Source organism: Crinia signifera, chromosome 2 (genome assembly GCF_055691185.1).
Source record: "Crinia signifera chromosome 2, ASM5569118v1, whole genome shotgun sequence".
Taxonomy (NCBI): Eukaryota; Metazoa; Chordata; class Amphibia; order Anura; family Myobatrachidae; genus Crinia; species Crinia signifera.
This window is the reverse complement of record NC_139218.1, coordinates 2,074,598-2,093,259: the sequence shown is the minus strand read 5'-3', so window position 1 is coordinate 2,093,259 and position 18,662 is coordinate 2,074,598. Positions and strand designations below refer to the sequence as shown.

General features: G+C 51.1%; 1 protein-coding gene across 1 annotated transcript in view; it reads right to left on the bottom strand.

Annotated features, from left to right (window-relative positions):
* Positions 1-18,662, bottom strand: part of PDXK (pyridoxal kinase) — a 73,146-nt gene that overhangs the window by 23,903 nt on the left and 30,581 nt on the right. The window contains exon 9 of the mRNA XM_083171438.1: positions 17,647-17,783. Within this exon, the coding sequence (XP_083027564.1) occupies positions 17,647-17,783 (137 nt within the window). The remainder of the gene's footprint in view (positions 1-17,646; positions 17,784-18,662) is intronic.

Sequence of the window (18,662 nt, the reverse complement as noted above, 5' to 3'; positions counted from 1 at the left end):
ATGGTGTCTGGTATAATGTGTAATAATCATTATGGTATGCAGCATAATACAGTATGTTAAGGGCATCGCGATGGCGGAATAATGTGTGATGGGCATTACAATGTCACATAATGTGCAATGGGCATTTGCAGGGGGGCCCCATTATAAATTTTGCTATGGGGCCCACAAAGTTCTAGTTACGCCTCTGGATGGGGGAATCCGAGGGAAGAATTCAGCAGAGATCATTATGTCTGATGGTGCAGAGAAGGGGCTGTATTAGAGAAAACTGTAAGAAAGTAAATGCTTATGATCGATACTATATGTAACAAATAAAGCAGGGAAAATATAGCTACACTCTTCTAACTATTCTGCTCCACAGCTGATATGAGGGCTGTCAATGTATCCTGCAATGCATATATAGTATCAGGATCCCCTGCATTCCCATTGCCAGCCCTGTAATCGGCCGTTTAATCTATTTACGGTCACAACCCGGAAATACTCCACTCTCTCATTCTCCCTCCGCTGTTTGTTAATAAGAGGGAGGAAAGCAGAAGTGGTGAGTTTACATCAGGGATGACCACTCTCAAATACCTCCATTTACTATCTCATAGCGAATTGGAAGGCTGACCGTGGTCTATCTGGCGAGTACCCTGCAATGCCTCTATGGTAACAGGGCCACCAAGAGAAACCTTGTTGGCACTACAGTGAGCTATCTGCCCTGTCCCTCAGTCATAACCCTGGGGCTCTTCACTCTCTCATTCCCCTTCCTCTGTTTGTAAACATGAGGGGTGAAAAGCAGAAGTGACTTAGCCCCATATAGGGCGGACTTCTTATTTTCCCGATTTCTAAGTATCAGAGAGTGAAACAATATCTCGAATGCACAGAGACGCTGAAAGGAAAACTAATGACCGATGATTTAACCACATAACTGTCCGACACTTTGGATGATAACTGGCTTGATATATGATGGTCATTTTTTTCACTGAGACAAAGTAAGATGCGGATTGCCAAATATATGGAAATATTTTGCGATGTGTAAAGTATAAAGTATAAGGTGGTCAATAATTTTAATGAGATATCAATAAAAGTTATTTATTAATAAAAGTCACAGTACACACAATCCTTTAGGACATAAGAGTGCCCCCAAACAGAGTTTTCTTTTTTCCCTCTGTTCTCCCTTGAACATAACAAGTCACATATGACCTATTCAAAACTCGGGGTGCACCACTGACTGTCACAGATAAACCCAAGGGGGTAATAGTGACTGATTGGAGATGACTAACTCCACTAGTCAGTAGTCCTAAAGGAGTGAGATTAACAAAGACCACAACAATCATAAAACAGTTCTAACACAGTACATAATTAAACTGGTGCCATCCCCATTCCCCTGCCCCCTTTCCAGAACATTGCCAGACCATGACAGGTTAGCTGATACCTGAAGACCCAGGAACTTGACTGACTCCATCATTTCTACATCTACCTCATTTATGGACACTGGTCTCTTCGGCACAGCTAGCTTTCTCCTGAAGTCAATCACTAATTCTTCAGTTTTCCCTTCGTTTAACACTAAATGATTTCCCTCACTCCAGGCTACCAGTCTCGCTATGTCTTTTCTATAGTGGGTCTCATCATCCTCACTGATCAACCCCACAACTGCAAATTTCACAATCTGGACAGAACCAGATGACGATATGCAGTCGTCGGTCAACACGGAGTATAGTAGGGGACTGAGGACACATCCCTGCGGCACTCCGGTTTTAAATGTTATCTCCTCAGATACAGCATTCCCCATTTTAACCACCTGAGGTATATAATTTAGGAAATTTAAAATCAAATTACAGGTAGATCCGCTCAAACCCAGGTCAAATAATTTCGATACTAGTGACATTGGGATAACTGTATTGAATGCCGAACTTTAGTCCACCAGAATAATCCTGACATAGGCTGATTTATGCTCCAAGTGCGTTAAGGTGAAGTGCATTACAGAAGCTACCGCATCGTCGGAACAACGGTTTTTCCTGTATGCAAATTGGAAGGGGTCAAATTCTACCGGAAGAAATGACTGAATCTGTCTTATTAGCAATCTCTCAATGCATTTAGTTCCCAATGACGTTAACGCAATTGGGCGATAGCCATTCAAGCATTTGGGGAGGCCTTTCTTTTTAGGACTGGGATGATGGTTGAGGTTTTTAAACATTTTGGAACTGCAATTTAAGAGGGATTGGTTAAATAAAAAAGTAAAAATCCCACCCAATTCATCTGCACAATTTGTTAAGACCCCACCACAGATCCCATCAGGACCAGCTGATTTTTTTCGGATCTGTCTGATGCAAGCAATACACCACTGCACTAACAGCAAACATAATGGGGGATTCACCCTCCCGAATAGTTCTAGGCACAATGGGTACATTGTGTGTCGGACAGAGGTTTTTTCTGGGGTGGCCGCGCTGTAGACTTATTGCAAGTGGGTGGGCTGCGGGGTGGTGGAGGTATACTACAAGATACCTTTTGAAGGAAATTGGTCTAGATTTTACACCCTAGGGTGTCACCCTGCACTCGGTTTCACTTGCCGCTTTGTGGGTGCAGGATCTAATTTAAATTATTAATTTATTGATCACATACACTTAATTGAAGTTTCTTGAATAAAAAGTTGTTTAGGTACATATGAGTTATCCGGGCGCCCGATTTCTAAATCGGGTCGGATCGGGCACATCGCATCGCATGCGACCATCGGATGCGATGCGATGACCCGATTTTTCCATAGGAATCAATGTTAAAATGGACTGAGTCCATTTTAACATGGAATTCAATGGGAAAAAGGGGTCCTTTTCATACCCCTACTATCCAAGTGGGCATGGAGTTGGATATAAACCTGTGGCGAGCGTAGCGAGCCACCGAGCCCGAAGCGTGGCGAGCGTAGCGAGCCCCGCGAGGGGACATAGAAAACCGTCCCCTCGCGGGGCTCGCTTCGCTCGCCACGCTTCGGGCTCGGTGGCTCGCTACGCTCGCCACAGGTTTATATCCAACTCCATGCCCACTTGGATAGTAGGGGTATGAAAAGGACCCCTTTTTCCCATTGAATTCCATGTTAAAATGGACTCAGTCCATTTTAACATTGATTCCTATGGAAAAATCGGGTCATCGCATCCGATGGTCGCATGCGATGCGATGCGATATCGCATCGCATCTGATTGTATGCCTTAACTTAAGGCATACAATCAAAAAATCGGGCGCCCGGATAACTCATAAGTACCGTTGTTTATTTTTAAAAAGACATCATATTATTTATGTTTAACAATTGTATATAGTTTGTAACACAATACAGATAAATGAAAATAAAGAATTCTGAATAAAATATGTTAAAATTTTTTTCTTGTAATAGTATAATATCTATGAGGTTGAAAATAGGGTTAAAAATAGTCTGAAATACTAAACTATTACCGGTACAACAAACCACATAGGGAAGGATGGGGGAAGGAGTGACAAACAGAGACTAACACAGTCCTTCTGGTACCAGTACAAGGTGGTGAGCGAGTGCTGATGTGGAAGCTTCAAATCAGAGCTAGGTAGATTCTGCAGTAATTCGCAGTTGTGGTGTGGTTTTTGGAAAGTTCCTTTACCTTTTGGTCAGGCTGGGGTGAGTGTCTGCCGGCAGACTCTCGCTGGTGCTGCTTCTGTATGTGCAGCGCTGGGCGAGTCCAGGTAGTTCACCTCTCAACTAGTTTCGCCTTTCACAGGCTTCTTCAGGATGCTGGTGAATTCTGGGCTTCTCTCCCCTTTGCCTTTTTATACCGTTGTTGTGGAGGTCTCCTCCCTCTGGGCAGGTCTCGGCTGTCTGCGGCCGATTTCGTCACTTCCGCCCTTATTATGGGTATGGCTGTTCGTGGTGCGGTCTGGCTGTCCGTCCCCGTGCTTCCGCCCTTCCATTTACATCACTTCCGCTTTGTTCAATAAAGTGTGTGCGGGCGGTGTTTTAACTTGGTGCCTGGTATCTTTCTATTATGCGTTCCACGTGCGGGGCAAATAGCTGTTACTTCCGCGTTCCATTGGATGATATGATCGGTGTTTTACTTTTCACTTGGGGCTTATTACGTTCAACATGAAACATATAACATTAGGTCAGTTGGGAACGGGGGGGGGTTTACATCTGGGCTACTTCACTATGGATACTTTGTATGGTTCCTAATCCCACTCCTTGTACTTTTCTTATATATATATATATATATATATATGTATATATAAACTGTAGACTCCCACGTGACCTGTTGATATATGCAGGTGGGGGGTGTTGACATATATAAATAGATGGGTAGTTTGATGAGCGGCCATAAGTGCAGAAACTATATTATGTTGCCCTACGATTGTTCTATGGTATATTATAGATGATGAGTTCAATATATGTGTAATATGAGTATGTGAAGTTAATATTGAAAATATTGATAAATAAATATAAATGAATTCATGAAAATAAATAAATTAATAATGAAAATAATAATAGTAATAGACATGTGCATAGAAATAAAATATTTTTATATTTATATATATATTTTTTTATTTTTTATTTTTATTTTTATATATATATATATTTTTTTTATTTATATATATTTTTATTTCTATGCACATGTCTATTATTATTATTTTCATTATTAATTTATTTATTTTCATGAATTCATTTATATTTATCAATATTTTCAATATTAACTTCCTATACTCATACAGGTCGAGTATCCCGTATCCGAGTATCCGTTATCCGAATTATTCCGAAAACCATACTTTCCAGAAAGTGAAAAAAATTTTTTTTTTAGCTAAAAACTCACTGGGGACATGATATGTAACTGGCACTATATATGTACAAGAAAATGATTGCTTGGCATTCAAATTTAATATCTGAGATAGTACACACATTTTGTTTCACGTTTTGAAAACTTGTTTTTTGAACAAATAAAATATATTTTGTGTGTATTTTATGTGGTAATAAAATATATTTGTGTGTATATTATGTGGTAATAAAATATATTTGTGTGTATATTATGTGTTTATACAGCATAAATGCAAGATACTTCAAAATACATCATTGAAATATTAAAATATTCCGGAATAATCCGTTATCCAAAATTCTCCTGGTCCCGAGCATTTTGGATAAGGGATACTCAACCTGTATTACACATATATTGAACTCATCATCTATAATATACCATAGAACAATCGTAGGGCAACATAATATAGTTTCTGCACTTATGGCCGCTCATCAAACTACCCATCTATTTATATATGTCAACACCCCCCACCTGCATATATCAACAGGTCATGTGGGAGTCTACAGTTTATATATATATATATATATATATATATATATATATATATATATATATATATATATATATATATATATATATATATATATATATATAAGAAAAGTACAAGGAGTGGGATTAGGAACCATACAAAGTATCCATAGTGGGTGACCTGGAGTCTGGTCCCTGATCTGGCTACTGAGCTAAACCATTGAGGTTCGGTTGTACTACGTCTAGAAGCATTTCTGAATTTCTTCAGGATATTATTCCATCCCTTTTCATACATGTGTTATGGAAATTGATGCTGACAGGCATCAGGATTGAGATCTACTAAGGATCCACTCCCTCTTGTACATATGAATAACATATCATACTGGGACTGAAATTCATTAAGCTATCTGTGGACGGTTACCCCTGAGGAAGTCGTTTTAACGACGAAACGCGTTGGGTTTTGTACATATTGACCGTTATAGAAACCTTGACTCCACACAGATGAAAAATTTGTTTTATTATTGTATTTTATCTATTTTATATATTAAATCTGTTATATTGTGACCACATTGTCACTATTTATTCTATTGGTGGTGGATATACTTTAGGAGGGCGCACTTTGTACATTTTCTGCTATTTTCTCCCCTTTTCCCCCACTAACAGGGGGGACCTACTTAGTTGCTGCCCACACTTTTCTTAGAGCGCATTGAAAGGGTATTTTCTCCATATATATATATATATATATATATATATATATATATATATATATATATATATATATATATATATATATATAAGAAAAGTACAAGGAGTGGGATTAGGAACCATACAAAGTATCCATAGTGAAGTAGCCCAGATGTAAACCCCCCCCCCGTTCCCAACTGACCTAATGTTATATGTTTCATGTTGAACGTAATAAGCCCCAAGTGAAAAGTAAAACACCGATCATATCATCCAATGGAACGCGGAAGTAACAGCTATTTGCCCCGCACGTGGAACGCATAATAGAAAGATACCAGGCACCAAGTTAAAACACCGCCCGCACACACTTTATTGAACAAAGCGGAAGTGATGTAAATGGAAGGGCGGAAGCACGGGGACGGACAGCCAGACCGCACCACGAACAGTGAGGGCGGAAGTGCAGAGACGTAGAGCCGCACAGCCATACCCATAATAAGGGCGGAAGTGACGAAATCGTCCGCAGACAGCCGAGACCTGCCCAGAGGGAGGAGACCTCCACAACAACGGTATAAAAAGGCAAAGGGGAGAGAAGCCCAGAATTCACCAGCATCCTGAAGAAGCCTGTGAAAGGCGAAACTAGTTGAGAGGTGAACTACCTGGACTCGCCCAGCGCTGCACATACAGAAGCAGCACCAGCGAGAGTCTGCCGGCAGACACTCACCCCAGCCTGACCAAAAGGTAAAGGAACTTTCCAAAAACCACACCACAACTGCGAATTACTGCAGAATCTACCTAGCTCTGATTTGAAGCTTCCACATCAGCACTCGCTCACCACCTTGTACTGGTATTCAGAATTCTTTATTTTCATTTATCTGTATTGTGTTACAAACTATATACAATTGTTAAACATAAATAATATGATGTCTTTTTAAAAATAAACAACTTTTTATTCAAGAAACTTCAATTAAGTGTATGTGATCAATAAATTAATAATTTAAATTAGATCCTGCACCCACAAAGTGGCAAGTGAAACCGAGCGCAGGGTGACACAATGGGTACATTATTTTCTTTGTCAAATCTAGAGTAAAAGGAGTTTAAGTCGCTGACTAACAGACTATTATCACCCCCCACCTCCATTTTCCTTTCTTTGTTACCAGTGATATCTTGATTAACTGCCACATACATCTGGGATTTTTATTTTGCTTACTCTGTGCCTCAATTTTTTCAGAATAGTAAATCTTCGCCTGTCTGATTCCCTGTTGCGGTTCAATTTTTGCAGATTTATACAACAGTTCTGCACCCAGCTGCGGCAATACGTGGTGAAGTGGGTGCAGGAATCAAAGGCCACGACATGGGACACCCTGATTGACCCGATCTGCTGGGAGCAGTTCTACAGCAGGTGTGCCCCACAAGTGAAGGAGTGGGTGCTAGATCGGGAGCCACCCAGCTCAAAGATGGCTGCCCAGCTAGCGGACAAGTGTGACCAGACTCCTGCCCTACACTCTGGCTATGCCCTATGGGTGCACAGACAGAGGTTTCTGGTCTCATGGGACGTGGCCAATAGGGGATTCCATTACCATCAGTAGCCACCGACGATCTGCCACCACCAGACTCCTACCATGTGGCGTCTGGAACCACGGATACCTCCTCAGGCCCAATGCCGGCACCTTAGTACTACCTGCTAAGGTGTATGCGTTGACACGCTGTTGACACACCCTGACTGGTCCCCAATGGCCTCTGCGTCGGTAGCTAGCAGACGGGAGCTTGGAGACGCTGGATCCTTTACCCAGTACAGGGGGAGAACGGGATTAGTGCAGTAATCCTATTGGTCGCAAGATGAAACCGGTCGTCTTCAGGCAAAGGAGGTTTATTTGCTCAAATAGAAGTCCCTATAAGGGCCCTCTCTTATATCTAGGAGGTACGGTATACAGAAGATGTTACAGCAGTCAGATACAGGCAGATGTACAACTTTACAGGCAAACCTTGTGCCTTTTATCCAGAATCCACACAGAATACCACAGGGGGTAATTCCACCCAATCAGCATTGTGCAGGAGATGTACATGCCTGGGACATTTACATTTATAGATCAATTCAACCATTTTAATGTCCTAAATGAATCCTGAATATAGGCCAAAAGGTTCAATCCAAAGTCCTTAGAATATCCACCAAATGGACAGGAAAGTCAGGATTCCTTTACCTACTTGACACGTCCCCTGTTACAATGAACACCCCCCACCAGAACCAGCCGCTACCTGCGGTGCAGCGGTTACTCACCAGACATTCTGCTAGGAAATGACAATTCGTCTCATCTCCTCACAGGGATTCCTTCCTCCAATCATTTACAAAGTGCATTTTACATTTAGACTGTATTCCTCAATACTATATATATATAGAGCGGCGGAGCGAGGGGCGGAGAGTCCTGTGAGAGAGGGAGCAGGTAATGAGTGTGGGTGAGAGGGGCGGAGCGAGGGGCGGGAAGTCCTGTGAGAGAGGGAGCAGGTAATGAGTGTGGGTGAGAGGGGCGGAGCGAGGGGCGGGAAGTCCTGTGAGAGAGGGAGCAGGTAATGAGTGTGGGTGAGAGGGGCGGAGTCCTGTGAGAGAGGGAGCAGGTAATGAGTGTGGATGAGAGGGGCGTAGCGAGAGGCGGGGAGTCCTGAGAGAGAGGGAGCAGGTAATGAGTGTGGGTGAGAGGGGGGGAGCGAGGGGCGGAGTACTGTGAGAGGGAGCAGGTAATGAGTGTGGGTGAGAGGTGCGAAGCGAGGGGCGGGGATTCCTGTGAGAGAGGGAGCAGGTAATGAGTGTGGGTGAGAGGGGCGGAGTCCTGAGAGAGAGGGAGCAGGTAATGAGTGTGGGTGAGAGGGGCGGAGTACTGTGAGAGGGAGCAGGTAATGAGTGTGGGTGAGAGGTGCGAAGCGAGGGGCGGGGAGTCCTGTGAGAGAGGGAGCAGGTAATGAGTGTGGGTGAGAGGGGCGGAGTCCTGAGAGAGAGGGAGCAGGAAATGAGTGTGGGTGAGAGGGGCGGAGTCCTGTGAGAGAGGGAGCAGGTAATGAGTGAGGATGAGAGGTGCAGAGCGAGGGGCAGAGTCCTGTGAGAGAGGGAGCAGGTAATGAGTGTGGGTGAGAGGGGCGGAGTCCTGTGAGAGAGGGAGCAGGTAATGAGTGTGGGTGAGAGGGGCGGAGTCCTGTGAGAGAGGGAGCAGGTAATGAGTGTGGATGAGAGGGGCGTAGCGAGAGGCGGGGAGTCCTGAGAGAGAGGGAGCAGGTAATGAGTGTGGGTGAGAGGGGCGGAGCGAGGGGCGGAGTACTGTGAGAGGGAGCAGGTAATGAGTGTGGGTGAGAGGTGCGAAGCGAGGGGCGGGGAGTCCTGTGAGAGAGGGAGCAGGTAATGAGTGTGGGTGAGAGGGGCGGAGTCCTGAGAGAGAGGGAGCAGGTAATGAGTGTGGGTGAGAGGGGCGGAGTACTGTGAGAGGGAGCAGGTAATGAGTGTGGGTGAGAGGTGCGAAGCGAGGGGCGGGGAGTCCTGTGAGAGAGGGAGCAGGTAATGAGTGTGGGTGAGAGGGGCGGAGTCCTGAGAGAGAGGGAGCAGGTAATGAGCGTGGGTGAGAGGGGCGGAGTACTGTGAGAGGGAGCAGGTAATGAGTGTGGGTGAGAGGTGCGAAGCGAGGGGCGGAGTACTGTGAGAGGGAGCAGGTAATGAGTGTGGGTGAGAGGTGCGAAGCGAGGGGCGGGGAGTCCTGTGAGAGAGGGAGCAGGTAATGAGTGTGGGTGAGAGGGCCGGAGTCCTGAGAGAGAGGGAGCAGGTAATGAGTGTGGGTGAGAGGGGCGGAGTACTGTGAGAGGGAGCAGGTAATGAGTGTGGGTGAGAGGTGCGAAGCGAGGGGCGGGGAGTCCTGTGAGAGAGGGAGCAGGTAATGAGTGTGGGTGAGAGGGGCGGAGTCCTGAGAGAGAGGGAGCAGGTAATGAGTGTGGGTGAGAGGGGCGGAGTCCTGAGAGAGAGGGAGCAGGAAATAAGTGTGGGTGAGAGGGGCGGAGTCCTGAGAGAGAGGGAGCAGGTAATGAGTGTGGGTGAGAGGGGCGGAGTACTGTGAGAGGGAGCAGGTAATGAGTGTGGGTGAGAGGTGCGAAGCGAGGGGCGGGGAGTCCTGTGAGATAGGGAGCAGGAAATGAGTGTGGGTGAGAGGGGCGGAGTCCTGTGAGAGAGGGAGCAGGTAATGAGTGAGGATGAGAGGTGCAGAGCGAGGGGCAGAGTCCTGTGAGAGAGGGAGCAGGTAATAAGTGTGGGTGAGAGGGGCGGAGCGAGGGGCGGGGAGTCCTGAGAGAGAGGGAGCAGGTAATGAGTGTGGGTGAGAGGGGCGGAGCAATGGGCGGAGTCCTAAGAGATGGGGAGCAGGTAATGAGTGTGGGTGTGAGGGGTGGAGTCCTGTGAGAGAGGGAGCAGGTAATGAGTGTGGGTGAGAGGTGGAGCGAGGAGTCCTGTGAGAGAGGGAGCAGGTAATGAGTGTGGGTGAGAGGGGCGGGGAGTCCTGTGAGAGAGGGAGCAGGTAATGAGTGTGGGTGAGAGGGGCGGAGCAATGGGCGGAGTCCTGAGAGATGGGGAGCATGTAATGAGTGTGGGTGAGAGGGGTGGAGTCCTGTGAGAGAGGGAGCAGGTAATGAGTGAGGATGAGAGGTGCAGAGCGAGGGGCAGAGTCCTGTGAGAGAGGGAGCAGGTAATAAGTGTGGGTGAGAGGGGCGGAGCGAGGGGCGGGGAGTCCTGAGAGAGAGGGAGCAGGTAATGAGTGTGGGTGAGAGGGGCGGAGAGATGGGCGGAGTCCTGAGAGATGGGGAGCAGGTAATGAGTGTGGGTGTGAGGGGTGGAGTCCTGTGAGAGAGGGAGCAGGTAATGAGTGTGGGTGAGAGGTGGAGCGAGGAGTCCTGTGAGAGAGGGAGCAGGTAATGAGTGTGGGTGAGAGGGGCGGAGCGAGGGACGGGGAGTCCTTTGAGAGAGGGAGCAGGTAATGAGTGTGGGTGAGAGGGGCGGGGAGTCCTGTGAGAGAGGGAGCAGGTAATGAGTGTGGGTGAGAGGGGCGGAGCAATGGGCGGAGTCCTGAGAGATGGGGAGCATGTAATGAGTGTGGGTGAGAGGGGTGGAGTCCTGTGAGAGAGGGAGCAGGTAATGAGTGTGGGTGAGAGGGGCGGAGCGAGGGACGGGGAGTCCTGAGAGAGAGGGAGCAGGTAATGAGTGTGGGTGAGAGGTGCGGAGCGAGGGGCGGGGAGTCCTGTGAGAGAGGGAACAGGTAATGAGTGTGGGTGAGAGGGGCGGAGCGAGGGACGGTGAGTCCTGTGAGAGAGGGAGCAGGTAATGAGTGTGATTGAGAGGGGCGGAGCGAGGGGCGGAGTCCTGTGAGAGAGGGAGCAGGTAATGAGTGTGGGTGAGAGGGGCGGAGTCCTGTGAGAGGGAGCAGGTAATGAGTGAGGGTGAGAGGTGCGGAGCGAGGGGCGGAGTCCTGTTAGATAGGGAGCAGGTAATGAGTGAGGGTGAGAGGTGCGGAGCGAGGGGTGGAGTCCTGTGAGAGGGTGCAGGTAATGAGTGGGGGTGAGAGGTGCGGAGCAAGGGGCGGGGAGTCCTGTGAGAGAGGGAACAGGTAATGAGTGTGGGTGAGAGGTGCGGAGCGAGGGGCGGAGTCCTGTGAGAGGTAGCAAGTAATCAGTGTGGATGAGAGGTGCGGAGCGAGGGGCGGGGAGTCCTGTGAGAGAGGGAGCAGGAAATGAGTGTGGGTGAGAGGGGCGGAGCCCTGTGAGATAGGGAGCAGGTAATGAGTGTGGGTGAGAGGTGCGGAGCGAGGGGCGGGGAGTCCTGTGAGAGAGGGAGCAGGAAATGAGTGTGGGTGAGAGGGGCGGAGTCCTGTGAGAGAGGGAGCAGGTAATGAGTGAGGGTGAGAGGTGCGGAGCGAGGGGTGGAGTCCTGTGAGAGAGGGAGCAGGTAATGAGTGTGGGTGAGAGGGGCGGAGCGAGGGCCGGGGAGTCCTGAGAGAGAGGGAGCAGGTAATGAGTGTGGGTGAGAGGGGCGGAGCAATGGGCGGAGTCCTAAGAGATGGGGAGCAGGTAATGAGTGTGGGTGTGAGGGGTGGAGTCCTGTGAGAGAGGGAGCAGGTAATGAGTGTGGGTGAGAGGTGGAGCGAGGAGTCCTGTGAGAGAGGGAGCAGGTAATGAGTGAGGATGAGAGGTGCAGAGCGAGGGGCAGAGTCCTGTGAGAGAGGGAGCAGGTAATAAGTGTGGGTGAGAGGGGTGGAGCGAGGGGCGGGGAGTCCTGAGAGAGAGGGAGCAGGTAATGAGTGTGGGTGAGAGGGGCGGAGCAATGGGCGGAGTCCTAAGAGATGGGGAGCAGGTAATGAGTGTGGGTGTGAGGGGTGGAGTCCTGTGAGAGAGGGAGCAGGTAATGAGTGTGGGTGAGAGGTGGAGCGAGGAGTCCTGTGAGAGAGGGAGCAGGTAATAAGTGTGGGTGAGAGGGGCGGGGAGTCCTGTGAGAGAGGGAGCAGGTAATAAGTGTGGGTGAGAGGGGCGGGGAGTCCTGTGAGAGAGGGAGCAGGTAATGAGTGTGGGTGTGAGGGGTGGAGTCCTGTGAGAGAGGGAGCAGGTAATGAGTGTGGGTGAGAGGGGCGGAGAGTCCTGTGAGAGAGGGAGCAGGTAATGAGTGTGGGTGAGAGGGGCGGAGAGTCCTGTGAGAGAGGGAGCAGGTAATAAGTGTGGGTGAGAGGGGCGGGGAGTCCTGTGAGAGAGGGAGCAGGTAATGAGTGTGGGTGTGAGGGGTGGAGTCCTGTGAGAGAGGGAGCAGGTAATGAGTGTGGGTGAGAGGGGCGGAGCAATGGGCGGAGTCCTGAGAGATGGGGAGCAGGTAATGAGTGTGGGTGTGAGGGGTGGAGTCCTGTGAGAGAGGGAGCAGGTAATGAGTGTGGGTGAGAGGTGGAGCGAGGAGTCCTGTGAGAGAGGGAGCAGGTAATGAGTGTGGGTGAGAGGGGCGGAGCAATGGGCGGAGTCCTGAGAGATGGGGAGCATGTAATGAGTGTGGGTGAGAGGGGTGGAGTCCTGTGAGAGAGGGAGCAGGTAATGAGTGTGGGTGAGAGGGGCGGGGATTCCTGTAAGAGAGGGAGCAGGTAATGAGTGTGGGTGAGAGGGGCGGAGCGAGGGCCGGGGAGTCCTGAGAGAGAGGGAGCAGGTAATGAGTGTGGGTGAGAGGTGGAGCGAGGAGTCCTGTGAGAGAGGGAGCAGGTAATGAGTGAGGATGAGAGGTGCAGAGCGAGGGGCAGAGTCCTGTGAGAGAGGGAGCAGGTAATAAGTGTGGGTGAGAGGGGTGGAGCGAGGGGCGGGGAGTCCTGAGAGAGAGGGAGCAGGTAATGAGTGTGGGTGAGAGGGGCGGAGCAATGGGCGGAGTCCTAAGAGATGGGGAGCAGGTAATGAGTGTGGGTGTGAGGGGTGGAGTCCTGTGAGAGAGGGAGCAGGTAATAAGTGTGGGTGAGAGGGGCGGGGAGTCCTGTGAGAGAGGGAGCAGGTAATGAGTGTGGGTGAGAGGGGCGGAGAGTCCTGTGAGAGAGGGAGCAGGTAATGAGTGTGGGTGAGAGGGGCGGAGCAATGGGCGGAGTCCTGAGAGATGGGGAGCAGGTAATGAGTGTGGGTGTGAGGGGTGGAGTCCTGTGAGAGAGGGAGCAGGTAATGAGTGTGGGTGAGAGGTGGAGCGAGGAGTCCTGTGAGAGAGGGAGCAGGTAATGAGTGTGGGTGAGAGGGGCGGGGAGTCCTGTGAGAGAGGGAGCAGGTAATGAGTGTGGGTGAGAGGGGCGGAGCAATGGGCGGAGTCCTGAGAGATGGGGAGCATGTAATGAGTGTGGGTGAGAGGGGTGGAGTCCTGTGAGAGAGGGAGCAGGTAATGAGTGTGGGTGAGAGGGGCGGGGATTCCTGTAAGAGAGGGAGCAGGTAATGAGTGTGGGTGAGAGGGGCGAAGCGAGGGACGGAGTCCTGTGAGAGAGGGAGCAGGTAATGAGTGTGATTGAGAGGGGCGGAGCGAGGGGCGGAGTCCTGTGAGAGAGGGAGCAGGTAATGAGTGAGGGTGAGAGGTGCGGAGCGAGGGGCGGAGTCCTGTTAGAGAGGGAGCAGGTAATGAGTGTGGGTAAGAGGTGCGGAGCAAGGGGCGGGGAGTCCTGTGAGAGAGGGAACAGGTAATGAGTGTGGGTGAGAGGTGCGGAGCGAGGGGCGGAGTCCTGTGAGAGAGGTAGCAAGTAATCAGTGTGGATGAGAGGTGCGGAGCGAGGGGCGGAGTCCTGTGAGAGAGGGAGCAGGTAATGAGTGTGGATGAGAGGTGCGGAGCGAGGGGCGGGGAGTCCTGTGAGAGAGGGAGCAGGTAATGAGTGTGGGTGAGAGGGGCGGAGCCCTGTGAGATAGGGAGCAGGTAATGAGTGGGGGTGAGAGCGGCGGAGCGAGGGGTGGAGTCCTGTGAGAGAGGGAGCAGGTAATGAGTGAGGGTGAGAGGTGCGGAGCGAGGGGTGGAGTCCTGAGAGAGAGGGAGCAGGTAATGAGTGTGGGTGAGAGGTGGAGCGAGGAGTCCTGTGAGAGAGGGAGCAGGTAATGAGTGTGGGTGAGAGCGGCGGAGCGAGGGGCGGGGAGTCCTGTGAGAGAGGGAGCAGGTAATGAGTGTGGGTGAGAGGGGCGGAGTCCTGTGAGAGAGGGAGCAGGTAATGAGTGTGGGTGAGAGGGGTGGAGCGAGGGGTGGGGAGTCCTGTGAGAGAGGGAGCAGGTAATGAGTGTGGGTGAGAGGTGCGAAGCGAGGGGCGGGGAGTCCTGTGAGAGAGGGAGCAGGAAATGAGTGTGGGTGAGAGGGGCGGAGTCCTGAGAGAGAGGGAGCAGGTAATGAGTGTGGGTGAGAGGGGTGGAGTACTGTGAGAGGGAGCAGGTAATGAGTGTGGGTGAGAGGTGCGAAGCGAGGGGCGGGGAGTCCTGTGAGAGAGGGAGCAGGAAATGAGTGTGGGTGAGAGGGGCGGAGTCCTGTGAGAGAGGGAGCAGGTAATGAGTGTGGGTGAGAGGGGTGGAGCGAGGGGTGGGGAGTCCTGTGAGAGAGGGAGCAGGTAATGAGTGTGGGTGAGAGGTGCGAAGCGAGGGCCGGGGAGTCCTGTGAGAGAGGGAGCAGGAAATGAGTGTGGGTGAGAGGGGCGGAGTCCTGAGAGAGAGGGAGCAGGTAATGAGTGTGGGTGAGAGGGGCGGAGTACTGTGAGAGGGAGCAGGTAATGAGTGTGGGTGAGAGGTGCGAAGCGAGGGGCGGGGAGTCCTGTGAGAGAGGGAGCAGGAAATGAGTGTGGGTGAGAGGGGCGGAGTCCTGTGAGAGAGGGAGCAGGTAATGAGTGAGGATGAGAGGTGCGGAGCGAGTGGCGGGGAGTCCTGTGAGAGAGGGAGCAGGTAATGAGTGTGGGTGAGAGGGGCGGAGCGGGAGATATACTGTATGCAGGTAATGAGTGTGGGTGAGAGGGGTGGAGTCCTGTCAGAGAGGGAGCAGGTAATGAGTGTGGGTGAGAGGGGTGAAGCGAGGGACGGAGTCCTGTGAGAGAGGGAGCAGGTAATGAGTGTGATTGAGAGGGGCGGAGCGAGGGGCGGAGTCCTGTGAGAGAGGGAGCAGGTAATGAGTGAGGGTGAGAGGTGCGGAGCGAGGGGCGGAGTCCTGTTAGAGAGGGAGCAGGTAATGAGTGTGGGTAAGAGGTGCGGAGCAAGGGGCGGGGAGTCCTGTGAGAGAGGGAACAGGTAATGAGTGTGGGTGAGAGGTGCGGAGCGAGGGGCGGAGTCCTGTGAGAGAGGTAGCAAGTAATCAGTGTGGATGAGAGGTGCGGAGCGAGGGGCGGAGTCCTGTGAGAGAGGGAGCAGGTAATGAGTGTGGATGAGAGGTGCGGAGCGAGGGGCGGGGAGTCCTGTGAGAGAGGGAGCAGGTAATGAGTGTGGGTGAGAGGGGCGGAGCCCTGTGAGATAGGGAGCAGGTAATGAGTGGGGGTGAGAGCGGCGGAGCGAGGGGTGGAGTCCTGTGAGAGAGGGAGCAGGTAATGAGTGAGGGTGAGAGGTGCGGAGCGAGGGGTGGAGTCCTGAGAGAGAGGGAGCAGGTAATGAGTGTGGGTGAGAGGTGGAGCGAGGAGTCCTGTGAGAGAGGGAGCAGGTAATGAGTGTGGGTGAGAGCGGCGGAGCGAGGGGCGGGGAGTCCTGTGAGAGAGGGAGCAGGTAATGAGTGTGGGTGAGAGGGGCGGAGTCCTGTGAGAGAGGGAGCAGGTAATGAGTGTGGGTGAGAGGGGTGGAGCGAGGGGTGGGGAGTCCTGTGAGAGAGGGAGCAGGTAATGAGTGTGGGTGAGAGGTGCGAAGCGAGGGGCGGGGAGTCCTGTGAGAGAGGGAGCAGGAAATGAGTGTGGGTGAGAGGGGCGGAGTCCTGAGAGAGAGGGAGCAGGTAATGAGTGTGGGTGAGAGGGGTGGAGTACTGTGAGAGGGAGCAGGTAATGAGTGTGGGTGAGAGGTGCGAAGCGAGGGGCGGGGAGTCCTGTGAGAGAGGGAGCAGGAAATGAGTGTGGGTGAGAGGGGCGGAGTCCTGTGAGAGAGGGAGCAGGTAATGAGTGTGGGTGAGAGGGGTGGAGCGAGGGGTGGGGAGTCCTGTGAGAGAGGGAGCAGGTAATGAGTGTGGGTGAGAGGTGCGAAGCGAGGGCCGGGGAGTCCTGTGAGAGAGGGAGCAGGAAATGAGTGTGGGTGAGAGGGGCGGAGTCCTGAGAGAGAGGGAGCAGGTAATGAGTGTGGGTGAGAGGGGCGGAGTACTGTGAGAGGGAGCAGGTAATGAGTGTGGGTGAGAGGTGCGAAGCGAGGGGCGGGGAGTCCTGTGAGAGAGGGAGCAGGAAATGAGTGTGGGTGAGAGGGGCGGAGTCCTGTGAGAGAGGGAGCAGGTAATGAGTGAGGATGAGAGGTGCGGAGCGAGTGGCGGGGAGTCCTGTGAGAGAGGGAGCAGGTAATGAGTGTGGGTGAGAGGGGCGGAGCGAGGGGCGGAGCGGGAGATATACTGTATGCAGGTAATGAGTGTGGGTGAGAGGGGTGGAGTCCTGTCAGAGAGGGAGCAGGTAATGAGTGTGGGTGAGAGGGGTGGAGCGAGGGGCGGAGTCCTGTCAGAGAGGGAGCAGGTAATGAGTGTGGGTGAGAGGGGCGGAGCGAGCGGCGGAGCGGGAGATATACTGTATGCAGGTAATGAGTGTGGGTGAGAGGGGCGGAGCGGGAGATATACTGTATGCAGGTAATGAGTGTGGGTGAGAGGGGTGGAGCGAGGGGCGGAGTCCTGTCAGAGAGGGAACAGGTAATGAGTGTGGGTGAGAGGGGCGGAGCGGGAGATATACTGTATGCAGGTAATGAGTGTGGGTGAGAGGGGCGGAGCGAGGGGCGGAGCGAGAGATATACTGTATGCAGGTGCCATTTTGTTGGAGCAGATTTTATGGAGGAAGCATTACTGCCACACAGCATTGAGATTTTGGGTTTGATTTCTACGAATGCCCTCTCTGTGTGGAGTGTGTATGTGCGCGTGGATTTCCCCACACACGACCATGTAGAAGTGTTCATGTGATAGGGAATACAGCGCGTCACTAATGTCCCCCTACCACGTAACACATGGTAGCAGCAGTGCCGCCCCGTCTATGAATAACCCTCATCTGTCGGACACAGATACAGTTACCTTAAAGTTATTGGGGTGAAGGTGCGTCCAGGCCAGGAGCATTGCCGCAAAGAGATCTCCAGTGCCCACAAACACAGCGTCCACGCGGGGTAACTCCAGGCTGATCCTCAGCGCCTGCGTCCGTCCCTCCTCATCCACTAGAGGGAAGCACACATAGGTCAGCCTGTAGAACGTACGATGGCTGTAAGCTGGCAGTCCAAGCAGTAATCCAGAGCCTGGCCCACCCAGGTCTATCCAGCAGCTGTCAGTCAGATCAATGCATTCCATCACCATGGCAACAGAATCGCTCTCATAATACCGTCATTCTCTCAGTTACCTCCCACACATGTACTCTCTCTATAGTACATATACACTAGGATCACATCTACTTCTTCCTGCTGGGACACAACGCTCTGCTCCTAACCTACACACCCTTTTACATGTCCCCTTTCCCCCATGGATCTGCCACTGTATCTCTAAATATACAGTGTGAAAGTCTAGGTGCACACACGCCATTTTGTGATAGTATGGCCGCCATTTTGGTTCGCAGAGTTGCGCAAATAAAGTTTCCATACCCGAGTATGTGTGACAATGTGGACCAGAAGAGTAGACATACTATCACACATAAATTCATAATAACACACTTACACGAAATGAAATATAGTTAAAAGGTTTAGAACGCCACACATAGCTTAGTTAGCCCTGCACACACCTGTCTGTATCGTGTTTAGTACCGTTCCGCTCAGTTCATTATGCGAAGTATTCCGGTCATTGCGAATATGTCGCAATGTACATTGCCCGATAGTTATGGACATAATCCATATTCCAGAGACAGTTTCTGTTGTAAGTAGTTAACAAAGGAAACTAGCTCAAACCGGTTCTTATCCTTGCTGACGCCGAAACCACCAAACAAAGGACTCTTAAAGTTCACTCCCCTGCACCTGGTCAGACCAGGTACAGCGTCTAACCTCCAATCACAGTGGACCGGACATATGATCTCTGACCAATGAGAATGGCCTTTGACCTCCCCCTTCTGA